A 25,189-nucleotide genomic window follows, 5' to 3' on the forward strand; every position below is an offset into this window, starting at 1 on the left:
TTGTTATTCAGAGCAAAGAAATGAAGAAAATATTCACATGTAAGAAACTTAAACAATCAGAAATCTTGTTTTAACCATGAAAAAAAACTTCAAAGCGATTATCGATCATCAATTAATTTAGTCATTGATTAATAATCGATTAATTGTTAATAAATGGTAAATTAAAAAAAGGGCAATCCTAAAATGTGTGCTGAAGAAAAATATGGGTGTACCTAAATTTTAAAAAAAGGTCCTGCTCATTAGCAGTCGTCTTGATTTTAAATGTATCGTCTCAGACGTCCAAACACCAGACTCTTTCTAGTCTACCATTCTCTTCAATCTGTAATAAATCCTTTTGTCTTCATTAGTTTGCTCCTGACTGGACCGTCTGTAAGAATCTGAGGAGAAGAAACACAGCACTCACAGCTCTGTCCTCTTTGACCTCTGGTTCTTTGTGCTTGGTCTCCTTCTCCGACTCTCTGACCAGCTGTTTGAGGAAGCCGCCCGGCACTGCTGACAGCGGAGGAGGAGGAGGAGCCACTGCTTCGGCCACCGGCTTCTTCTCCTCTTTGATCTGTTGTTTTTTTTAAGGCGTGGTGAAAGGAGGTGAAAGGATTAGAGTCATTGATCATTTGTGAGTACATTTTACAGTTGTCATGACTTTTGTCTGCCACAGACACTCTAACACAGACAGACACTATAGGACAAAAGTATTTGGCCACACCTACTAACACTTGAATCACCACTGAAGGAGATTCATCTTAACACTTCAGCATACCAAGACATTTTGGACAAAGCTATGTTTCCAACTTTGTGGCAACAGTCTGAGAAAGTCGCTTTTCTATTCCAACATGACAAGTAGAGCTGAAGCGATTCATCGATGATTAATCGATTACTAAAGGAATCGACAACTATTTTGTTAATCGAATATTCGGTTTGAAGCTTTTTTCATGATTAAAACAAGATTTCCGATTGTTTAAGCTTCTTTAATGTGAATATTTTCTTCATTTCTTTGCTCTGGATAACAACAAAATCATTAAAAGTCAAACATTTTGGTTTGACGAACACAGATCAACATTTTTAAAGGTTTTCAAAATAATCGTTAGTCGCAGCTCTAATGACAAGTAAGGACTATAACGACACGGGAACAGAGATTGTGAGTGAGGCCTTTTCTTCCAACATCAGAACGTCATTAATGCTCTGCAGAATGAAAGGACACAAATTCCTTTAGAAACACTTCAAAAGGAAGTGTGGAAACAGTTAGAGCTGCACGATCAGGCGTCCAAATACTTTTGTCCATATAGTGGAGCTCTGAGGGACAGTTGCTTTTATGTTAAACTCTTAAAACAGTTAGTTATTCAGTCTGCGTCACTCAAGCTGTATGCAGCACTGCTATAGCTCTTTAGTTTGTATATAAAAAAACAAATTAACTTCATTTAAACTGAGTTTAATATTCAAGTGTTGAAATAATTAAGAAATGCATTTTCTTTCTTAGAGTTCAAATACTTAGACATAATCAAACATTATCTGCATGATAAATGATGCTGTGATTATATTATATTATATTATACTATATTATATTATATTATATTATACTATATTATATTATATTATACTATATTATATTATATTATACTATATTATATTATATTATACTATATTATATTATATTATACTATACTATATTATATTATATTATATTATACTATATTATATCATATTATATTATGTTATATTATATTATATTATATTATATTATATTATATTATATTATATTATATTATATTATGTTATATTATACTATATTATATTATACTATATTATATTATATTATATTATATTATATTATATTATATTATATTATATTATACTATGTTATATTATATTATATTATACTATATTATATTATACTATATTATATTATATTATATTATATTATATTATATTATATTATACTATATTATATTATATTATATTATATTATATTATATTATATTATATTATATTATATTATATTATATTATGTTATATTATATTATATTATACTATATTATATCATGTCAGCTTTACTGTGACACAATAATGTTCTTTCCAGGCTGTGATTTAACACGAACAATGACATAAACATGCAACCGTAAGCTCTTGTGATGTTAAGATTTTGCAGATTTCATTTGAGATCACTTTTTCCTTGCAGCCACGTGTTCAGTGAGAGCAACTGTCCATGTCTCTGGCTTGTTCCCAGTTGTGCACACACGGTGCAGTCAGTGCTAATTATGTGTCATTATCTCATACAAACCACCCACCGAGTGTGTGCAGCTATAGGTCACCTGAGATATGAATTTGACTGTTCAAGTCTTCAAGAGCAAAGGAAAGTCAAATCACCTCAGTGTCAGCGTGTGTTTAAGTGTAAGGGAACACGTTTTCTGTCACTGTCAGGACCAGTAACCCTCATGGAGCCCAAAACCTGATCCTAGTGAGACTTTGTTGAGGCAATGTGGTTTCTGAACACTCCTCCATTGTCTGAATGATTATGTGTGTGTGTGTGTGTGTGTGTGTGGTGACTCAGCAGCTCTGCCAAGCCTCATGATGATGGAAGTAGAGGTGTGTTTAGCTGGAGACGAGCCCAGAGGCCTGACATTTAACTGTGAACACAATAGGGAGCATGATTAAGGTCAGCGGGACAGCTGTTTGACATTCTTTGACAAGCTGTAAGATCCAATCATGGGAAGTCACATACGTTTTATATAAAGTGCTGTGACGCAGACGTGAGAAGACGCTGAGCTCAACCTGCTGTATTAACTATTTAAGATGAAGGAGAAAAATAAACATCTTTAAAGTAACATTTGTTTGATTTTGTCTCACAATTGACATTTAGATTAAAAAGATGATTCTCCACGTAACGTTAGAGAAACAGTGTTCTAACGCACCACTAAACACTAAACACACAGACAGTGACGTGTCACGATGAGTCAGGGTTAGAGTCCAAACACAAACTCAGGATTAACAGCATGCAGCAGGAGTGCACCTCCCTTCTGCTCCCACAGTTTTAATCGTGAAGACAATGCCATGGCTGGACAGCAGGAGGTGTGTGTGTGTGTGTGTGTGCAGGGGGTGGATGAGGGTCACACAGGTGTCAGCCAGATGATGTGATCTCAGAGTGACAGCAGCGGCGTGTGTGTGTGTGTGTGTGTGCACACGGAGAAAGACACACAACCTGCTGACAAAGGAGAGAAACAGTGAGTAACAGTCACAGACGTGTGTCTCTCAAAGACGACAGAAAAACATTGATCTCAGTGAACAGAAATTAATCTGTCAAGCAACACCGTGTGGCCTGAAAACTCCTCTCTACATTTAATCCATGCTCTAGAGCAGGGGTGTCAAACGTACGGCGTGCGGGCCAGAAACGGCCCGCAGGATGAATTTGTTAAAATGTCACACGCTATGATTAGAATCATTATGTAAAATACTATATTTTTCACTTCCAGATACCTGTGACTAAATGTGCATGCCTGTATAGATCCACTGTGATCTGTACGTTGTAATGCACATGTGTAAATGTAAACTTAGGCATAATATGGTGATAATATAATATTGTACTTATTCTTCTCAAGAAATAAGAACTGTCATGTTTTGTAAAAAAAAAAAAAGATACTATTGAATGGAGAACAAAGAAAAAAAACAAAAAGGTCAAAGGTTTATACGCTATTATTTTACTGGTTCGGTCCACTTGAGATCAAATAGTGTTGTATGTAGTATTATATTCTATTATAAATATGTACACACATATATATATATATACATATATATATATATATATATATATATACATATATATATCCAATCCAATTTTATTTATAGAGCGTGTTTAAAAATGTGCTGTTCAGTAGTATTACACAGAATGACAATAATAAATAAAACCATAAAAGACATAAAACACAGTGAGCAGAGAAGATATGACATGTCACCCATAACATGCAGAACAACAGACTCCTCCCACTGTCTGATATGCAGAGAACAGGCGAGTCTTTAAACCTTTTCTTTAAAGCCTGTTTAATGTGTAATGACAGTCCACAACCACAGAGGCAAATATGGCTGCAGAAACTCAGAGACGGCGGGCGGAGCAAGACCATGAAGACATTTATACACAAATGGAAGTATTTTAAAATCTATCGTGTAACGCACTGGGAGCCAGTGGAGGGAGGCCAGAATGGGGGAGGTGTACTCACGTCTGTGTGCCCATTCTGGACGAGCTGAAGGTGTGAAAGTGAGGCCTGGCTAATCACAACATACAGGACTTTACAGTATGTAGTTACAGTAGTCCAGACGATGGCCATAAAAGCATGAACAAGCCTTTGAGACAAGTCCCCACGAGACAGAACGGACCTCATTTTAGACATTTGCCTCATCTGCTAAAAGCTGACGGAGCCAAAGAGATTAATAAGCCCGGTGTCAGGAGCAGCACTCATTTACTCGGCCAACAAATCAGAAAAGAATATCGTTTAGAATATTTAGGTGGTCAACGCAAGGTACCGCGTTAGAGCGGCGGTCGCTTCATATTCTCCTGAACCAAAATCCATAGAGAAAATCTGTGTTTTTAAGCACATGTTGGTTAAACTGAACAAAGCATTTCAAAAGAACACATTTGAACTGGCTGATCGACAACTCCTTTATGACCTCATGTAAACTTTTCTCTATGGGCTTTGGAACGGGAACTGTGTTTTCAGGGAGAACTAGAACCTGGTTCTGGCATTGGCTACATGTCAGTGCCTCATACACTTTAAAACACCTGGGGCCTGTTGCACCACAGTAGAATGAACATAATCCAGGATACGTGAGAAAGCCAGTCTTAAACTATGCTGCTAAATTGATCAACTGACAGTCTGTTGCACCAAAGTCAGGATGTGGATGACACGTCAGGTGTAATTTATCCCGCTAAGTGTGCGTTCATGTCTCGGTGAAGTAGAACATAAGGTCCATCACAGATTCTCCTGATGCAGAAATGACAAAAACGTCACCAAGAGTCAAACCCGACGGTCCCCCAGTTGGGGAACCCTGACAGAGTCTGCGCAGCCTTTTTACAATAAGTCGCAATAATTGCAATTTTGAGAGTATTTTGAAGCTGGGCCTCAAATTAAACAGCGACATCTGGGCTACAAGGCTATTTTAAATGTGACACAGCTCAAATAACACCTAAATGAATAACTACGTATCAAACTTCATAAAGTACTGTAGAGCATTTCGCCGCAGCGAAAGCTAACAGAGAGAGCTAACACTCCGCCATTTTGTCAACGGCTACGGCTCAAATGAAAGCTGAGACTCTGCTGTTTGACAAAGCATTACAGAGATAAAAGCCAAACAATACAGACAACAAAACGTCATTGTTCTTACTTTTGATGTTTCTATGTGAAAAATGAATCTTTCACCGGTTAAACTGACGTCCTGTGTTACATTCAAAAGCCTCCGGGTGTCTCTAAGTGACGTCATCACGTTTTGAGAAGAATGACTCGATCCTGAGGCAGCAGCCGCGCGCTCTGTTGCTTCTCATTGGCTAACAACGCTGTCAATCAATTCGGAGACCTTCTATTGGCTGTAAGGAAGCCAACGAGATGTCGCCATTCATGTAGACCATTCCCTCGCTGAGAGACAAGTCTCAATGGCCCCATCTGGTGTTTGTTTTTGGAATGGAAAACATATTAAAGTCTGCAGGAAGTTTGAAACAAGGCCATCAAATTGTTTTATTGAACATTAAGTAGTTTAATAAAAGGTTTGAATACAAATGGCACAGATGTTTCCAAAATGTTCCAAATGAGTCCTCGCCTGTCATTTTTGCACTAAAATCTCTCTAATTTTGTTTTGTCTGCTTCACTTGATCAAAGTACTTTGATATGAGTGAGTTTAGAGTTTATTCTCCATCATTCCAGAGATTATTCATCCTGTTTTTTCTTTCTTTTTCAGGCGAGGCTGAATTATTTTCATTCACTCTTCATCAGTAACACTTACATATATATATGTATATATATACGTATATACATATATGTACCTATTTTATTATGAGTATAACATTTTCGAGTAGAGACCTAAAAAATAGGCTTAGGGCTATACATATAATTAGTTTCTTGTTTTGAGGCCTAAAAAGGTTCATCAATTGATTGTTTTTAGTCATTATTTGCTCCCATATATGTTATTATTATTATTATTATTCTTATTATTAACATCCAATAGTAGATCACACTTTACTGTAAGCACCACATTAGGTCATTGCAGAAAGTAAACCTCCAGCCCTGTAAACCAGCACTTCTCAAATTCCCTCAGTGGTCACAACACACTCTGTGTGTGAGTGTGTGTGAGTGTGTCTAACAAACTTAAAAAGATACATTTATTTAATAATCTGAAATTATTTCTAGATTACGTTTGTAATCTAAGAATTTGGTGTCAATTTATTTCATATGAAAAACACATTTGTTTTTGTTCTTGGCCTGAGAAACAAACAAACAACCTCACCTCAAAATTGCTCTAATCTCTAAATCTAAAGGAATCCAGGATTTTTCTCCAAATTCAAAACGTCAGAATTCTTCTTTCCCAGGTTTAAACCCAAGTGAAAGCCTAAACCCTGAATCTTTCCACTGCAGTTGGAACAAATATTTATGACTTTTCCCTTCGACTCTTCACAGTGAAAATGGACTCGACGATAAACTGCTATTCAGTCTGAAGCAGCGTCCGAGCACATGAAGCCCAGAGGCCCAGCGAGGTCCAGCGAGGCCCAGCGAGGACCAGCGAGGTCCAGCGAGGCCCAGCGAGGACCAGCGAGGTCCGTCTTTAAATAAAACCTGCAGACTGTGGTTGTTCCTCATCTCTAGAGCAGACGACACACAGACTTACCTTTGAAATGATAAAGAAACGGCTGAAAGGTCCAGATCAGGTAAATCCTGTGAGGTCAACAAAGAGACCCGCTGACACACACTCACACTCACACTGAGACTGAGACTGAGGGACACGGGCAGCTATAGTCAGAAATAGAGTCTCACACACACACACACACACAGTGATAAGCAGCAGGACAGGGTTGACAGACGGTTCCTCTATAAATATCTGCAGGAACAGTCACAGGGGGAAGGGGACGACGGCCCAGTTTGGAGACCGCGCTGGACACTCGGGGACTGAAGACGAGGACGAGTGAGACACACGGAAGAGACGGAGGACAGACTTTATTACTCAGGTGGAGCTGAACTATATCACTGCTGTTTAAAGGTGTGTGACTGTGTGTGTGTGTGTGTGTGGGAGGGTGATAACAGACACCGGCTGCTCCTGCCAGAGGCCACCGGTGCACATCAGCTGTCCAGTTTGATTGACAGCTCCAGCTGAGGCTGAGGGGGGGAGGGGGAGGAGGAGGAGGGGGAGGAGGAGGAGGAAGAATAAACGAGTTTACAGACGGAAAACATCTCTGCAGTTTGAATGCACGCTCCATGAAGACCAACGTAGTGCTGCGTTCCATTTGTGTTTGTAACTCGGAATTTCCAAGTTCAGACGGGCGTTCCTGACTCGGGAAAGACCCCGGCCTCCAGTTTTGCCAACGTAGTGACTTTGTCGCTATATTAAGCAAAGACTCAGAGCCCTCTGGTGACTATTTCCCGGGTTATTAGAGATTTTTCTCCCTGACGTGAAAGCAGCACGTGTGGTTTCATTTGTGAACGAGCATTGCCGTCCTGGCCCCCCCGTCGTAAGCAGTCACAGGTGGCACAGCTGCAGTCAGAGCAGGAGAGGCTCTTCAATGTCTGGCTGATCCATAAATGTTAAGTTTTCTTTGTCAGTGCCTTTGACTCACACAGCCTCAGTCACTCGGGTGCCTTGCTCAAGGGCACCCCAGCCCTTGACCCGCGACCCTCTGGTTACGGTTATAATCTGATCAGAAATAAAGGTGTTTTACAGATTATTCATGATCTCTGTAGATTAGTTTTTATTAGCCTGCATTAAAATATTATAGTGATTCATTTTAATTCTGATTATTATTCATTATTATTATGTTGCAAACAGCATTTTCTTATATCAACATTTCAATAAAGACATGATTTATATCAGAACTGAAGTCAGTGATCGTGTATTTGTGATTTCTCTTCAAAACACATGAAACTTTATCTTTCATTCTGCACCTTTTAACGCAGATAACATTGTTGCTACAGTAACTGTATGCACAAAACAGCCTGTAGCAGTTTATAAATGTGTGACTGGTCACATGACTGAACACAGATCCACATCAAACGTCCTGCAGGAGATTTTTGAGATGATTTCCCTACCTTCACTTCCACAGAATGACCAGGAGGGGGCAGTGCTGCACTAAAAGACAGAACATCATTAAACCACGACAGAACCACAGATAGAGGTCACTTTAATAGTTTCCTCTTTAAGGTGTTGACACGTACATGTGATAAAGAGGCACAGAGGGTGTGGTCAGGAACAGGAAGCACTCGATGATTTCAAACACTTCAGCTGTTTCTGTTCTTTACAAATGTCCTGGAAATAAACGGAAATAAACGTCATATCACGGCAATAATGCACTGTAAAAATCCACTTTGTCTTTCCAGTCATTTGAGAGGGAAGTCAAACACTCAAACACACACACAGTTAAAGAGCAACTGGTCTGTATGTTATTTATTGAGTCGTCTAGTATTTGGTTCATTCACTCTTTCACAATCTAATGGATGATATTTTCTTCAGCTGATCTTTGGGAAAAGCAACATCATCATTAACGATAACATCAGCTACAGTCTATGATCTGTTCAGAGTGATGTTAGATTCAGACTTTTATCACAGGAAACTGAACTGGAACGCCCTCTGCTGGTCTACTGCTGCCTCGTGTGGTCAGTTTGTGTCACTGAGCTAAATCGGAGTCACAAGTTTCGACTCACAGACGCAGCAGTGAGTGAATCCACAACTCTGCTCCGAGCCGTGACTTTAAATCACTGGTTTTCTGAATGGAAAAAGAACAAAAACAGGTTTTGTAAAGTGATGCAAACTTCAGTTGTCAGACACAAACGGCTGAGATTAAACAGCAAACATGCTTTTAAGATATGAGCATATAATCTGTCGTGACCACACGAGGCAGCGCTGGACCAGCAGCTCCTGGTGTGGGAGAGTGAGTGGTTTACACACGCTTAAGATATTTGACTCATCTCGTCAAACCTTTGATTTCTCAGGTGGAAAAATGTCAACTTTAATCAGTAAAATGTGATCAAAACTCCATCGCAAACAAATATCTCGGAGTACAACGTGACGACATTTTCATTCAAGAACAGTTTGTCAGAAACACAACAAACGTGAGCGACAGGAGGCAACACGGAAAAAGGATTTTTATTCATGAACTGTTTTTACAAGCAGTCCAACACGCAACACTGTCCTACCTGTTGCACAAAAAAATCTTTGAAATAAAATAAATTTACTAATCATCGTCGAATAATATCATCAATAATATATCAGCATTATCATAACCTCGATGGTGATAATAACCCAAAGCCAGTAGTATTTGTGTTTGTCTGCGGCATATGAAAAAAAAAACAGAAGAGAGAAGAAGTTTCTGACGGTGTCGATCAGAGGAGTTTAGCTCCCACACGACAGAGGAGGAGGAGGAGGAGAGACGGAGCGAGAGAGAGAGACAGAGAGAAAGAGAGACAGCACTCCCCACATGCGCAATAAATATGAAAGAGCAAAGAGTCCGGTATTTAAACAAAAATAGTCATCTGGATCTCGCAGGTACAATATCTAAAGTCTTTATGTGCAAGTTTCGAGCTGAAGTCTTCACCACAAAGAATTACACTCACATCAAAAAGAAAAGAAAAACAAAAAAAGAACCTCCCCGAACAATTTTATTTTGTTTTCTACATTAAATCTTTTAAATAATCCTAAAGCATTTTCTCATTTCATATACACATATATTTATATATACTTTGATTTTTTTTTTTCCTCCTATATGCCGACCTTTATAAGCTGAGAGTCTGTGTATGAGCAAAACAAGAACAGGATGAGGTGTGCTCACACACACACACACACACACACTCACACACGCACGCACACACACACACACACTCACAGGACATACACACAGCGTGAAAGAAGAAGAAGAAAAGTCTTAAGTTGGGAGAGGAGATGGAGTCAGAATCACACACACACACACACACCCCTCTCTCCTCTAGAAAATGTTTGGTCACAGTTTTGTACCCTTCAAAAACTTCCACCGCAAAGTGTGTGTGTGTGTGCGCACGTGCGTGTGTGTGTGTGTGTGTGTGTGTGTTTTAGCATGGATGTAGCTGTGTCCGCGAAGTCGGCTTCCCATTGGTTCCACTCAATCAGCAACAGTTATTTGGCACATTGAACAGCTATTAAGTAACACATTGGGCTAAAAAGGTGCAACGACAAACATCTCAATGAAAACAATAAAAACCATTTTGGTTTACAAAAATAAAAGACACCTTCAGAGGTGACAACATTTCTCTATAAGATGATAATATCCCCCCCGACAGGTAAAGGCTAGAAAGAAAAGAATCATTTAGTCATCACAATAAACCCCTTAAATCAGAAACCCCTTTTCCTACTGCAGGTCACACATCACAGCTGTGGAAATGCATGGACATCACAGACGAGGACACTGTACTGCATGACGGAAGAGAACCAAAGAAAAACCCTGAAAGTTATGAACGCGTCCAACAACGCACTGGTTACCCCCGGTTACCCCCGGTTACCCCGCTCCCTCACCTTCAACGTGAGTGTGCACGGTTCTGCTCTTTAATGCTGTCAAACAAAACTCAACTGCGTCACATTCAAGCACAAAAAAATAAGACTAAAAACAAGACTCCGCCCTGAAACACTGCTGACGTCGTGTGTGTGTGTGTGTCACAAACTTCACTGACTGAATAAATGTTTTTGACATTGAAAAGGACAAAAAAAAACATTGTTGACATTGTTTTGTATATTCAATGTTTCCACCGTGATTAAACAGAGAACCCACACACACACACACACACACGCATCAACTAAACCCCACCCTATTCTGATGCCTGATTAAAAAAAACAACAACAAAATGCCAAGAAGTGAGCTGAGAGCTGTGGGAGGGGGAGTGGGGGAGCAGTGCAGGCCGCAGATCAGTGACGCCGTCGCAACGGGTTCCATTTGTTTTGAAAATGTGTGAAAATCTCAAAACTTAACATTTCCATGTCTAACCAGAGGGAGGCAGCAGAGGTGCCGATTCCTTTTTTAACCGTCAACATTTGCACCGGATATCACATGTGCCGCTTTACAGCTGGAAAACAGTGGTTTCATTACGTCTGTAACACCAACAGTCGCAGCGGAGCCACAGTGTTGAGATGCTCACATGCAGCGTTTGTGTGTGTGTGTGTGTGTGTGTGTGTGACACTTCTTCACAAAGCTCTTGAATCAGTTGGTGAAGGAGACGATAGAATTTTCACATCTGTCCCGGGACTAAAGACAAAAGATAACCTCATGTTTATTAACGCTTGTTAATTAATGTCGACAATAAAAATCTAATCAATCTTTGTTTGGATTTCCTGTGAACGGCCACACCCACACACACCCACACAAACACACACAGATGCTTAGATGAAGACAATGACGCAAAGTTAACAGTTTTTTTTTTAGGCCTTCAGATTGTTAATGGTGAATGTTTGTGACATGAGTTGTGTGTGTGTGTATATTTGAACCCTAGTTTGATGTAAACAGGTTTGCGGTCGGTGAAATAGAAACGACTGATTCTTCATTGAGACACAAGCTCGACTTCTCTGCTGTGACCGTGCAGAACGACAACAAACACTAAACTCAACCGTCAGTGTTTACACAGACTGAAGAAAACAAAAAAAAAGCCCATTTAAGTTGTGTTTGGTGGTTTTGAAGGTGGAGTTTTTTTTTTTTTCCTTTCATGAGTTTAATCAGCTTGTCTTTGTTCATGTTCCCGCCTCCACAGCAGCAGACTGCGCTCGTCTGCGTACGGCGGGCGTTTTTTGGAACCTTGAGCAGCTCTCATCCTTCCACGTTTTCAAAAACAAACAGTCTGACTGAGGTAACGCAGCGCCTCCCTCTCCTCCCTCCCTCCCCCTCCCTTCCCTTAAAAAGCCAGGACAGATTCACAAACAGGCAGACAGAGAAAAGTCCCCGCTAATGCAAACACGTTGGACTGAAACACTGGCGATGCACAGAGACAGGGTTTGTGTATGTACAGAGTCACGTCCTCGCTCCCTCCCCTCTGCCATCATCTTTTTTTTTTTTTATCTGCAAGTGTAGCCGTAATACACAATAGTTACACCGTTGTCCGTGGTTACCAGTCTCCCTGGTATAGACCAGTCTTCAGGGTTCCCGTGGCAACCAGCTGCGCTTTTCGACAGCCAATGAAATATCAGTCTCTATGGTAACCCCGGCTGTACAGGAGCCTATCTGGAAGAGTCCGTGGCTCCTTGTACTTCCGCTTTTCCGCAGTGTGGAATGATCAATCACCTCCCTCCCCGACCCACCACCACCCCCACATCCAAGACTGCCACCGCCCCCACCGCGTACACACTCCCTCCTCTGTGTATCCGTGTGTGTGGAGGGAGAGAGAGGGAGGGAGGGAGGGAGGGAGGGAGGGGCAACATCTGCCGCCAGAGCAGGTCGTTCCAGATGCTCAGGTGACTCAAGTAAATATTGACGTTGGCACTTTACACACTTAATATAATAACGGGGGAGGACAGGTGAGAGGGAGGGATGAGAGGAGAGCAGCCTTTTCTCTCTCGCTCTCTCTCACAGAGTCTGTGCGGCTGCTGCAGGTCCTGGTTCTGGATTCACCTGATTCGAAACAGAGGACGCTGGATGAGCGGGGGGGACGGAAACCAGAGGGACAAGGACACGTCCTCGTCACGGCGTCTCCTCGCCTCACGTCCCTCCGTCCTCTCGGGTCCCGTGGCCGAGAAAAAGTAAAAAACTAAAACAAAAGAATCAATCGCTCTTGTGACTGGTCTTTGTGATGAGTGAGTGTGTGTGTGTGTGTGTGTGTCACATGGTGGCTGGTGGTCATGCTCCGCTCACACACACACACACACACACAGACGCGCACGCACACACATCACAGTGGGAAACGTGTCAGAGCAAATGTCCTGTGGCTGATGAGGAGGGGAGGGGGGTGCAGTGTGTGTATGCGTGTGTGTGTGTGTGTGCGTGTGTGTATATATCTGTGTGTGTGTATTCACAGGCCGTTGCTATTGCGGTGTGTGAGTGGAGGTTTGGAGAGCTCCACCACTCCGGCCCGCCCCTTCCCGATGACTTTGGGAGCGCGACGCAGCAGCTTCTGGGCTTCTGTGAACGCCTCGGTCAGCTCTTTCTTCCACTGCACAAACTCTGGGTCGCTCTGCACACACAACACAAACCAGAGTCACCTCTCCTCTCTCCTGTCTCACATCACGGCGACACAGCTGGAGGAATGAGAGCGGCCCTACCTCGCACTGCAGCACAAACTGTTTCCCGCCTTTGATGCGCAGCAGGATGCACTTCTTGTCTTTAATCTGCGTTTCCTCCACCGACACGATCTGCTCCATCGTCAACAGGTTTTGCTGTGAAGGAAAGGTGAAGGTGAAGCTTACACACACACACACACACACTTAGAAGAAATAAAGGAAGCACGAGGGCTGAAGTGGAGAGACTAACACACCCGTCCTGTCAACTACAGCCACTGCAGAGCTTTGGATGAGAAGCTTCACACTAAACACACTGTGTTGGCACAAAAAACATGACATTTTTTCTCGTTTCAAAACAGGTTTAAACTTATTACACTCAGCTTTTAATAAAGAAAAACACTGTGATGTGGTTTCACCTCCACAGACGCTGAGTTACGAGGAACACGAACGGTGACAGTCACAAGTTTAAAGGGTTAATACAGAGGTCCGGCACCTCTGCACCTCAACGCCTCTCGGGGTGTCTCTCCTTCTTAAATTCAGCTACTAGCAGCAGTTTGAAGTGACACTACATGGCGTGAAGCAGGGAGGATGGAAGGCTGGCTTTACTTAAAGAGAGCAGGGGACACGAGGACACCGCAGGGACCTGGACCTGGTTTACAACACTCACCCCGTCTCTGTGCTTTTTAAAGTGTTTAAGCCACGTCTCCTTCAGTGTGGAGTCAGGACAAAGACAGACAGACAAAACATAAGCAGCAGCAGCAGCAGCAGCAGCTCTGTCACTTCAGGATAAATGGACTTCTAAATACGCAATACTGCGTTCCAATAGATGTTTTTTATATAAATATAAACAGACTCAAAGCCCAAAAGAATCAGAACTGTGTGGCTGTGATGCTTTCAATGTCCAGCATGGATCAAATCCAACATCTACAAAGAGTATTATCATAAAAAAAACACGGATAATATAAAGTTACTGCTTATGTCATATCTTTGTTAATCAATTCTAATGTTGACTTTTATAGATACACTTTCTTTGGTGTCATTATAAATAGGAAATCTATTTAATCGCCCACAAACAACCCTGATCTACAGCTACCATCTGTTTCCTTGTGTCATAACAATGCAGAACATTTGCAGATTAGACCTTTAAGTTGTGACACAGTGCAAAGTTAAAACCAGGTGGTTTCCAACTGCTCAAAAGCACAAGAACTCCTGAGATGACACGGTTGTCATGACAATGCCGGCTGTGAGGAACTAACACCTGAACACCGTCACAGTAAAAGGATAAGAAACCCTCTCAGTTTGACCCAGTGATACGTCTTTAGGTCGAGGAGAGACGGCGGTGAACTCACCCTTGACTCGCCCTCCCCCCTCCACTCCACGCGGTTGGGGAAGAGATAGAAGTATCGACGCTGCCACTGGGTCAGGAAGGGGTTCCCCAGCTTCAGCATGTAGCCGTGCATTATGCAGTCCTTACCCAGTGCGTAGTCTGAGAGACAGAGAGACAGAGAGACGGGGTCAGAGACGTCTTTAGTGTTTAGATTGTGTAGATGCTGTCCTCCCGGCGGTGCGTCATTACCCTCCTCGTGGCCCAGCTGCTTGTTCTTGGCCCTCTTGCGCGCCTCGCTCTTGTCCGTGTCCGAGTTGACCGCCTCGTACACCGTCTCTGCCACCTCCTGCTGCCAGCGCTCCGATATCACCAGAGGAAAGTTCTTGTACAGCTCCTGGTCACTGTCGAGCAGCTGAGGACAGAGAGCAGGACGTTTAGTTCTGCCTGGCAACAGACACAGGCTCTCTTTAGCTTTTTTTTTTTTCCCATGACAGGAACAGTGACATGGACCTCTCGCATCTAAAAGTCAATAAGTTCTATTTTCTTTGTTCTTTGTTTAAAAAGACTGCAGCAGTAAAGCTCTGATGGGATCATCATCAGGGGAGCAGAGCTGAACACTCTCCTCCCTCCATCTTGATGTTCTCACAACTGTACATCCATTATTTCCCGCAGCACTCGCGTGTTAACGACTGCTGCCCAGGGAAACTTTATTTCAGCAGATGAGTTACTGCTGCTGCAGCCACATTAGTGTTAATGTGTCGGAGGAAACGGCCGCGGAACATGTTGTTGTTGTTGTTCAACTGCTTTATTTCCTGCTCTGAAATGATCAGGAGTGATCGCCGTTCCTTGTGGTATGAGCGTGACAGGAGACCAGTCCTCCGCTCGACATTTCCTTCCCTGTCGCCGTGTGACATGTTCACACATGCAGAGGGTGAGGAAACACACGAGAGTGAACACGCTGTCTGAGTTTCTTTGGAAGGAAACTGGACCCAGACTCTGATCACTGTGTTTCACTGTGTTTGAGAATGTATTACAAATGCCAAGAAGTGGACTGAGAGCGGAGGGGGCGTGGTCTGGAAGTGAAGTCTGACACCGAGTTGCAGCTGTGCGAGGTGCTCAGTGGGAGGAGCCTGTCAATCGCTCACAGTGCACTTCAAAAGGTGAAGAAACAACAAGCGCAGCTTTTATATATATATAAAGATATATATATATACACATATATATATACACATATATACACATATATACATACATATATATATACATACATATATATATACATACATACATACATACATATATATATACATACATGTACATACATATATATATACATACATATACATATATATATAAATATATATATATATATAATATATATATATATATATATATATATATATATATATATATATATATATATACATACATATATATATACACATATGCACACCAGAAGGTTTTATGTGCTTCTTTGTATCTGGATATTTTTGTACGAGTGTAAGACTGTGTGTTTTTTTTTACCTTGATGCCTTTGGTGTCCTCCTCATCAAATGAGCCGATGTCAAAAGCATCCGCGGCGTTCACCTCTCCTCTGGGCGGGATCAGTGGAGGAGAGTACTGAAGAGACGGTCAGAGAAGAGAGGGTGAGCGACACAAGCAGACACTTCCACGGCAGTGGATGGTGTAACCATGACAACTGTAACTGTGACTCGTGAAACATGGTGCGCATGATTCACTGTCTTACAGGAAAGTTAACAGTGTTATCGTGTGATTAGTGCAAGGGTTGGGGCATAAAATGAAATGAATGAATGAATGAATGAATGAATGAAAAAGAGAATAAAAGAACCATGTTTTGTTTTCAGTGGCTGATACGAATTGAAAAACCTTTGATACCAGTGGTTTTACATGTTTGATACACAGTGCTTCATCCATTAGTTTGTGTTCTAGTAAAGCTTAGATCTCATCACTATGGAGACCAGCAGCAGCAGAGAGGGTGAACTGTTGGTTAAATGTTCTCGGGGTAATTACAAAACAACAGAGAGTACCTGTTGCATCATTTACTGTTAGTCTGTTTTTATTTAAATACATAAATTGTGGCACTCCCCTTGATCCCTGTGACATAAATCTTTGAGCAATGAGGTGCGGCACAACAATACAACGCAGTGAAATGTGGAAAAAGGTTTCACAGTATGAAGGTGACAGCCATGGAGAGCCAGTCAAAATGAAATCAATAAATAAAACAGACATAAATAAATAAATACACCCCTGAAATAAAGAAATAAAGAAAAGTATTCTTTTCAGGGGACTTTTATTTCTTTTCTTTTCTTTTCTTTCGGTCGGGATGTACGATTAACCACGCCCCCTCATTTGCATACAAGGATTAGAAATGGAAAAAAAGTGATCAGAAATAAATGTGGCGCACAGCCATATTTATTTATTTAAGGGTTATATTCATTTATTTATTTCTGTTTTAATTTCATTTTGACTGAGGTGGCTCTCCATAAGCCAGAGCTCATGTGAATTATAAAGTCATTATTTCAATATCTGTATGAAATGAAAGGTCCAGTATGTAAACGTTTGGTGAGGTGGTTTTCATTTGGCAAAAAATAAAGAAATAAAAGATTTATATTATATTATATTAATATCAGGGGGTGGGTCAGCTCTATGTCGCTACATTTTACACACTGCACCTTCAAAATAAAAGACTTGGCCACAGTTTTCATGCAGCACAAACAGGACAATATGATGAATTAGGAAAACAAAGCTCACTCACCTTCTGGAGATAAACCTGCTGCCAGTCGATGCCTTTGAAGAACTGATGCTCCTTCACCTCTGGGGCTCTGCATGTGTGTGTGTGTGTGTTGGAGAGACACAGAGAGAGGCAGAGTGAACACTGCTCTTATATACATTTGTACACTGGGTGGCAGTGTTTACCAGATTACACCCTCATAATCCTGCCATTTAACCCGATGCCCGGTGCAGACAGTGATCCATCGCTGCGGTTTAGTCCTGAGCTGATGAGAAATGACGGCGCCGATGAAATCACTCATGAATGCGACTCCCATCGGATCATTTCACCTCCATCTCTGTCCGACTCCACTGAGCCGCAGACCACGCCACCTACTGTTTTCAGCCTTAATGAGCACATCCAGCAAAATCTGTCCGATTGATGAATTCAACCAAACGCCCGAGGACATGGACGCGAAGACGGGAACTTTACCCTGTGTGTGTGTGTGTGTGTGTGTAGTAGGCTGTGAGGACACATTTTGACTCACATCTAGCTTTGAGAGGATATTTTTGGCTGGTCCTCACAACTTTAAGTGTCTTTTTGAGAGTTAAGGGATAGAGTAAGGGTAAATGCAGTGTGTCCTCACAGTACAAGAATGTGTGTGTGTGTCTGTAGTAGGCGGTGTCCTCAGGGTTACTTGTAACCATGAGGCGTTTATGTCTGTCAGTGGTAATAGTAAATAATGGCAGCGTAGCATCGTGCCGACACATCTCTGAGTCTGGTTTCTGTCTACACGCCGCATATGTTCTGGCTGCGTTTACCCACAATGCCCTGCGTTGTAGTCCGCTTCTTGCATATGGTTCACTTGAAGTGAGTCGAGACCTACATTTTTGGGCGGACCAGAGTCCGGTTGCGCGTTCACACCAACGCTAACGAACCAGACTTTCCGAACAAACGAACTAGGATTCGATTTAGAAGAGCTGGTGTGAATACAACATTCATTTGTGAAGACCTGTGTGTGTGTGTGTGTGTGTGTGTGTGTGTCGTACCCTCGGCCCTGGCAGCCAAGCCTCTTGGCCACATCCCTCTGCAGCAGCCCCTCCAGCAGATCTTTGAGCTCTGTGGTGAAAGAGTCTGGCAGTTCCACATTCTACAAGAGGAAGAGTGAGAGAGGGGAAGTCAGATTATTACTATGGAGAGCAGGAAGTGATCTACCATCAGGCTAAAAACCTCCATGTAAGGAGAGAAAAAGAATCATGGGATAAATTGAATGATGCGGATTAAACTCAGAAAAAGTCTGCAATTTAGGAACTTCTGAACTTTAATCTCAATGATTGTATGCGTTCATGTCATTGTCATTTGTTGTTATTTGTTTACAGAAATGTCCTATTTACTTTCAAGCTGGACGTATTTCAACACTTTCTCTGATGCACCTGTTCAGTCAATCAACTCGACCGTGTAATCGTGGTTGTGAAGGGTGATTTAAGTAAGTTTCACAAACATCTCTGATTAGGGATGAGACTTTTTTTTCTTCGACAAAACGACCGACAATCGGCGCATGCTCACCTCAACAAAAAGAAAGAAAGAAGAGAGAGTTGAAATGTCGGGGGGGCGGGGCTTGTGGGATTTTCATGTGTATTTGTGAATTGCTTGTCTTTCAAGTTATCACGTCGTCTATTCAAATAAACATGATAGAGTGCGCTAAACAACTGAAGACGCCGTCTCACCAAGTGGACATGCTTGTGATCTTAAACAAAAACTAGGCCGATATAAGGCAAGATGACTTCACCTATTAGAGAAGCACGGGTGGATTGTGTTGGAAAATCACCTATTTTACTTCCAATGCTGTTTTATGATTTTATTTGTGATTAGATCGACGCAATCTCTTTTTGTTTCGTTTAGTTGTCGGTCACTGCTTTGATGGTCAATATTGGACATGACGGCCATGTTTTTGAGTCTAAAATTATATTATATTTTATATAATTATATTTTATTTTCCACCCTCCGCATTGCTCTCTTTCTTTCTTTCTTTCCTACGTTTTTGTTGACAGGTGTAAAGTCGCTGCTTTCGTGGTGAGTTCAGAGGAGAGCCATAGATCAGGAAGCCGCTCCGTCGCTCCCCCATCCATCTCTTCCTGTCCTGGCTGCTCAGCCTTTTTTCGCTGCCGTCTGTTTCTATCGTGTTTATGTTATGAGGCCGTTCATCATGTTTAATAAATAAAGAGCAGTATTTTTAGCCTGCTCTGGCCCCTGTTGCAGCCTTTCTCACACACACACACACACGCACAAACCAGGCAGGCGAGGATTACGCAGACAAAAAGTAAGTGACTGGATTAAAATTCTAATCTGGATTTGTTGAGATGTGGACGATCCTACTTTCTCTGTTTAGACGTCCCGTGTACTTAATCTGATGGTGAACATGTGAACTTTGACTTTGGTGTGAAGAGGTGAGGGTGGGAGCAGATCGCTCTATTCATCTGAAGCTCAACCAACAACAGCATGTGCTCCAATACAGTCTCTTCACACTAAACCCAGGATTTGGGTGAAACGTTCCAATTCATGGTTGTTCTGCTCTTTTAGGAACAAGAAATGTGAATAAAGAGTGCTGTTCTAAGTTGTAAAAAGTATGGCTTACTAGAAACATTCATTAAAATTGTGTCGAGATTAGCATCGCTGCCAAAACGATCCAGAAGAAAAAAGACGATCAGAGGTGCAGAGTCATTTCATCCAGGAGTGAATACAGATTAAACATATTCACTGGTCGAAACCTGGTTTAAGACATTCAGCATCGCGGTGTGTTCCATTTGTAGTTTGAATTTCACAAAATCAGGGGGCATTCCTTACAAAGGAACACTGCAACCTCTCACCAACCCCGACATGGGATTCTAAGACATAAAAAAACTGAGAGTTTTACATTAAAGGAAGGGCGGTAGTTCATTGTAAGCAATTAGTTAATGCATTGTCACAAATAATGAAAAATGTCAGTCAGCTGTGGAGCAGAAACACGCCAGGACAACACCAGAAGTGATGATAGCTTGCTAAACCCAACGAGACAGTTGCAGCAACATTATGACAGAAAAGTTAACAACAACAACAACATGTGTTGGTTGCAAACGAAGGACAGTTTTTGGGAAAGCTTACTGCCAAGAAAATGGCTGATGCAGAGCGATCCAAGACCAGAGTGAACATCGTTTGTACTGGACCAGCAAGTATCCAAAAAACTTCACTGAGAAGTTCTGAAAGTTACCTTTAACAGCCCTTCTGTCAAGTTTGTTGCACTTGAATCACTCACACACAAAGTACTGTTTAATTCTTAACGCTAGGCATGATGCTACACTGTGTGCCTAAAATTCCATGTAGAGCGTTGCTATCCGCTGATATGGCTAACAATGACTAGCCCAGGATATGTTTCCGACTTGCATTTCAAGTTTCTCTGTTCTGACATAGATAAACACTTTAATTACTTATTAGTCATGTCCTCAGGAAGGTTTTCTGGCCCTGATCATAGTCTGATTAATATGAATACCTTATTTAAATGTTAAGTATGCAAATGATTTGAATGTTGATTAAACAGCCCAGTTCATGAGCTTCTTCAGTCACTGGACTGGAATACAGCGGCAGAGTCTGTGATGCCGCTCACTGCTCACGATCAGCAGCGCTGTCCCTAAATACACCAGAATCCTCTGTTAAAAATGGAGATTTCCCTGGTACTTGTTGGAGATTAACCCACGTTTTTAAGATTGTTAAGTAGCTGATCTACTGATCTTCGGCACTGTTTGGCTTAAATAATATAATAAATATTACCTGGTACCAGGTACAACGGTAGTGGAAATGCTACTTAGACTGTGCCGTGTCGAGGCGGGGCGAGTAGAGGAAATACGCCATAAGTCTATGAGAAGATGAGTGAAGAGTCTCTTTCACACAGAACATAGCAGGTGGGATTATTGAACTCATGTGAACCTGCTAAAAAGGCAATTAACACAAATCCCATGTCAGTGGTCGCTTTGCTCTGTGGTGTGAAATTTAAAAACAAGTCAACACAGTACCAAGTTGTAAAAAGTATGATTTGCTAAAAACATTCATGGATAACAGCTGGAGGGTGAATGGATGTCTTACTGTTGCACCAAAAATGACACCAGAATGAATCACTGCCAAAAATAAAGCGAACAGCAGAAGAAATGAGCACGTTCATCCAGGGTTAATGCAGATTAAACACATTTCCACTGCTCAAAAACCCAGGCAAAACTCTAATTAAATTAGGGGGTTTTGACCAGTGTGAATGAGGCATAGTTTTCATTCGATTTATAGTTAATGGTCTTTATCACTAGTTTAAGGTCTTTTTCAAATTCAAATTCTGGTCCCATTTAAAGTCAAATAGAGCGTAAAGCAGTGCTGGTGGGTGTGGATACTTGACGCATTCCAATGAAAGAACTAAGCGCAGTAAATAAAATAAATGTAAAAAAGTCATTGTGTAGGCAAGCTTTTGAAACGATGCCGAGGCCACAGATGTGACAGGCTGAACAAACCTGTGCGGGGTGTACTTAAGCTTCACTGTCCCCGTTTATCTAAGCCGAGTTTCTGTCATATGCTTCGTCTCCTGCGTCTTCCCATGACACAGCAGAGTAAACAGACGGCTGCGTGTTGAACGGTCGCAGGCAGATACTCGAAAAAGGACGACGTAAAAAAAAAAAGAAAAAGTTACACAACGGAGACATTCATCTCTGTCACAGGGACATGTAGGATGCACGCGGGTTGGCGTGCATCAGGGATCCTTACCGTGTTTGTTCACACACACAGTGAAGTATGCACAGAGATATTAACATCTGTGTGCATTTGGTATTACTGTAAGGCAAACACGGGCCAAGCCCATATGTTCAAGCTTAAGACTCCTATGTGTTTACTCAGAGACTCCCATCATGTGCACCTCTGTCGGTGCTGTGACACCGACACTCTCGATGACGTGTAGAAGAAGGGGTCTTACCATGGTGAGTGTCATGCGGTCGATCTCGTGTTTGTCTTTGGTCTTGTGCTGTCTGAAGGGACTGTGCCTGAGCGGGAGACAGAGACAGAGACACTGACACATTAGTTTCCAGTGCAGATGATGAGTGGGGATGAGTAACAGACACGCAGGAAAGAAGATCACACGACGCGCTCTCGACACTGCTGGTGAAAAAAGTGAAGCAGCGTCTCATACTCCGCCGTTAAATTAGCCACCTGCAGCTTCAAGTGCTAAGCAGCAGATTAAAGGCTGTTTCAGAGCATTAATGTTGTAATTCACAGCCCCCTCATTTTATACAGACAGTGAACACTGCTCACCAGGGGCCGGCAATAGAAGCTTAAACTTATGTAGTGTACGAGTGGATCTCAATACTGTGGGAAATTACAGCAATAAAGATATTCATGACATTATTAAAAACTGAACAATCTTTTATTGATGATTTCAGGTGGAAGCGTTTATTAGTGCATTCAAGTTCATAAGTGTTGTGCTTCTGTATAACAAATAAAGCATTAAAACTGAAGACATTTGACAACTGACAATGTTTTGGAAACACAGGTGAACAATTTCAGAGCTTTTTTGGACCCAACGATCACTCAATTCATTATAATTCAACAAACGTTCAAGAAAGTCATGTAAATCACATGATCATGAGTGAGTTAAGCTTAACCACTGCTGCGTCTATACATTTTATAGACGGGGAACAGACATGAACACAACGGATGATGGAAATATACGCTAGTGTAAGGACAAGAAATGATGACTGAATAAGCCACACCCCCTTCCCATATATCTATACAAGTTACTTCACTTCAAATGTTATTTGAAGGTTATTCAAAGGTTATTATGTCCAGTTGTTTATGTATAGTTCTGCGTAGCAGTGTAGCTCACAAAATAGTATCTGTGCTCCAGTTTCTGTGATGAGAAGTAGCTCATACAGAGAGGTGTGGTTTCACTGACAGCTTAGACCAGGAGGGGGTTGGACTATGTAAATGTCATGATTCTGTCTCTTGGCTCCCGGAAGGTGAAAATCTTTGAGGCTAAAAGTTTGAGTTTGAGGAGTGCCTACGTTCAAATGGCCACATCTTCCTCATTCAAAAACTTTCTGATTTCCACGTGTTAGACATTGATGGAAAGCTTAGAACTCACACTTTCAGACTCTGTAAATAACTCAGAATGTCTCTTGGCCTACTTGTTGCTGGTTTTGCCATGACTGGGCACAAATGTGTTTCCGTCCTCATAGAAACACCAAAGTGTTCAAACACACTCATCCAAACATCAATGGACAGACAAGCCTCAAACACACACTTCCCTTTTACCTGATTTCTGACCTACTGTGCCTAGACCTCTGGCATTTACACATTTGAGATCAAACACACACACCCACCATCAATCAAACACACACACACACACCATCAAACAGAGTGAGCAGGCAAAAGATGGAGCGCAGATTCAAAGAGGTCTACGTAGAGAGGCAGAGGTTTGAAAGCAGTACAGAGCACAGAGGAGGAAAAACAGCAGAAGAGGAAGTAGTCGTAGTAGTAGAAGAAGAAAAGGATAAGATGGAGCACTTACCCTCGGAGGAGTTTGAAGAGCATGCAGCCTAAGGAGAACCAGTCGGCGCTGCTGTCATACGCTGTTCCTTTCTGGAGGACCTCTGGAGCCATGTAACCATGAGTACCGCTGCAGCAAAACACACCACACACTCACGTCAAACACACAACTGTCAGAGCACAATGACAAACTGCAGACCCATTTGGACATGGTTCAAAACGAAGAGGAGGAGGAGGATAAAAGGTCTTCTTCTGGCTGCTGCCTCCACACAACAGAGGCTGTGACTCGCTGCAGGAAACCATATGGTGCAGGGCTTGATGGTACTTTGTAAAGGCATTATTACACTGTTGCACGCGTACACGGATATAAAAATAAATAAATAAAAACCCACCCATGGAAATTGACTAGCAACTGATTATGATGTCAAATAAAGGTGAGATGAGATGTTCGCACAGTGGCCATGCAGGTCACAGTCACAGAAAGCATCATGTGACTTAAGTGTTATCTATCTAACACAATCAAATCATAAATCCTGAAGAGCACAGCACACAGCTGGCTTAAAGAGGAGCGCACTAACGGTTCTACAGATGCCGCCAACAACTGCCCGAGCAAAAAAATCTGTCTTCATAAACAAACCATTATTATCTATAATTATGAACCAAAAGCGGTAAACAGTCATTTACCCATTGTACATCCTCTCCCCTGAGTGTCCATCTGTTGTGAGAGCAATTATTTTTAGTCAGGCAAAGTTGAGGGATCTTCTAACATCACAAATGTGTTCCCATCCAGTGAAGTAGTTTGGTTTGATACAGTACGGTACTGTTTTTCATGTGTGTATCCATTAGGAATAGTATAGTATAATAATAGCAGTGTACATTTATATATATACATGTGTGTGTGTGTGTGTGTGTGTGTATAGACACTGTATAAATACTGTATATGCCTTTGTTTATTTTGGATGCAGTAGCTTGAGCATCACCTTAATGCAATTGATGCTGTTGTTTTCATAGACAATGACTGCGTGCACAGTGTTCCCCTTCGATGCATGACAACATCTCATGTGCTAAAATTCTCTGGTGGTGATGCAATAGTGAGTGCGACTCACTCGTCGCACAACCACGTGTGTGTGCGTGTGTGTGCGTGTGTGTGCGTGTGTGTGCGTGTGTGTGTGTGTGTG

The 25,189-nt window shown here is 41.8% G+C and overlaps 2 protein-coding genes across 4 annotated transcripts in view; both read right to left on the bottom strand.

Annotated features, from left to right (window-relative positions):
- LOC122758513 (unconventional myosin-XVIIIb-like) overlaps positions 1-6,994 on the bottom strand; it is a 46,640-nt gene extending 39,646 nt beyond the window's left edge. For 2 of the 3 annotated variants that reach the window (XM_044012746.1, XM_044012743.1), the window contains exons 1-3: positions 6,859-6,994; positions 3,009-3,193; positions 404-553 (exon numbers count right to left, since the gene is read on the bottom strand). In XM_044012746.1, coding sequence (XP_043868681.1) covers positions 404-553; positions 3,009-3,047 — 189 coding nt within the window. In that variant the 5' untranslated portion in view covers positions 3,048-3,193; positions 6,859-6,994. Of the gene's footprint in view, positions 1-403; positions 554-3,008; positions 3,197-6,858 lie in introns of all 3 variants that reach the window. The other variant, XM_044012744.1, reaches the window with a different exon arrangement.
- Positions 6,995-10,238: 3,244 nt separating this feature from the next.
- Positions 10,239-25,189, bottom strand: part of grk3 (G protein-coupled receptor kinase 3) — a 65,593-nt gene continuing 50,642 nt past the window's right edge. Inside the window, exons 13-21 of the mRNA XM_044012747.1 lie at positions 24,034-24,141; positions 22,444-22,510; positions 18,512-18,612; positions 17,508-17,574; positions 16,256-16,351; positions 14,981-15,143; positions 14,754-14,890; positions 13,447-13,560; positions 10,239-13,358 (exon numbers count right to left, since the gene is read on the bottom strand). Coding sequence (XP_043868682.1) covers positions 13,197-13,358; positions 13,447-13,560; positions 14,754-14,890; positions 14,981-15,143; positions 16,256-16,351; positions 17,508-17,574; positions 18,512-18,612; positions 22,444-22,510; positions 24,034-24,141 — 1,015 coding nt within the window. The 3' untranslated portion in view covers positions 10,239-13,196. The remainder of the gene's footprint in view (positions 13,359-13,446; positions 13,561-14,753; positions 14,891-14,980; positions 15,144-16,255; positions 16,352-17,507; positions 17,575-18,511; positions 18,613-22,443; positions 22,511-24,033; positions 24,142-25,189) is intronic.

The sequence above is a fragment of the Solea senegalensis genome, linkage group LG21 (assembly GCF_019176455.1).
Source record: "Solea senegalensis isolate Sse05_10M linkage group LG21, IFAPA_SoseM_1, whole genome shotgun sequence".
Lineage (NCBI taxonomy): Eukaryota > Metazoa > Chordata > Actinopteri > Pleuronectiformes > Soleidae > Solea > Solea senegalensis.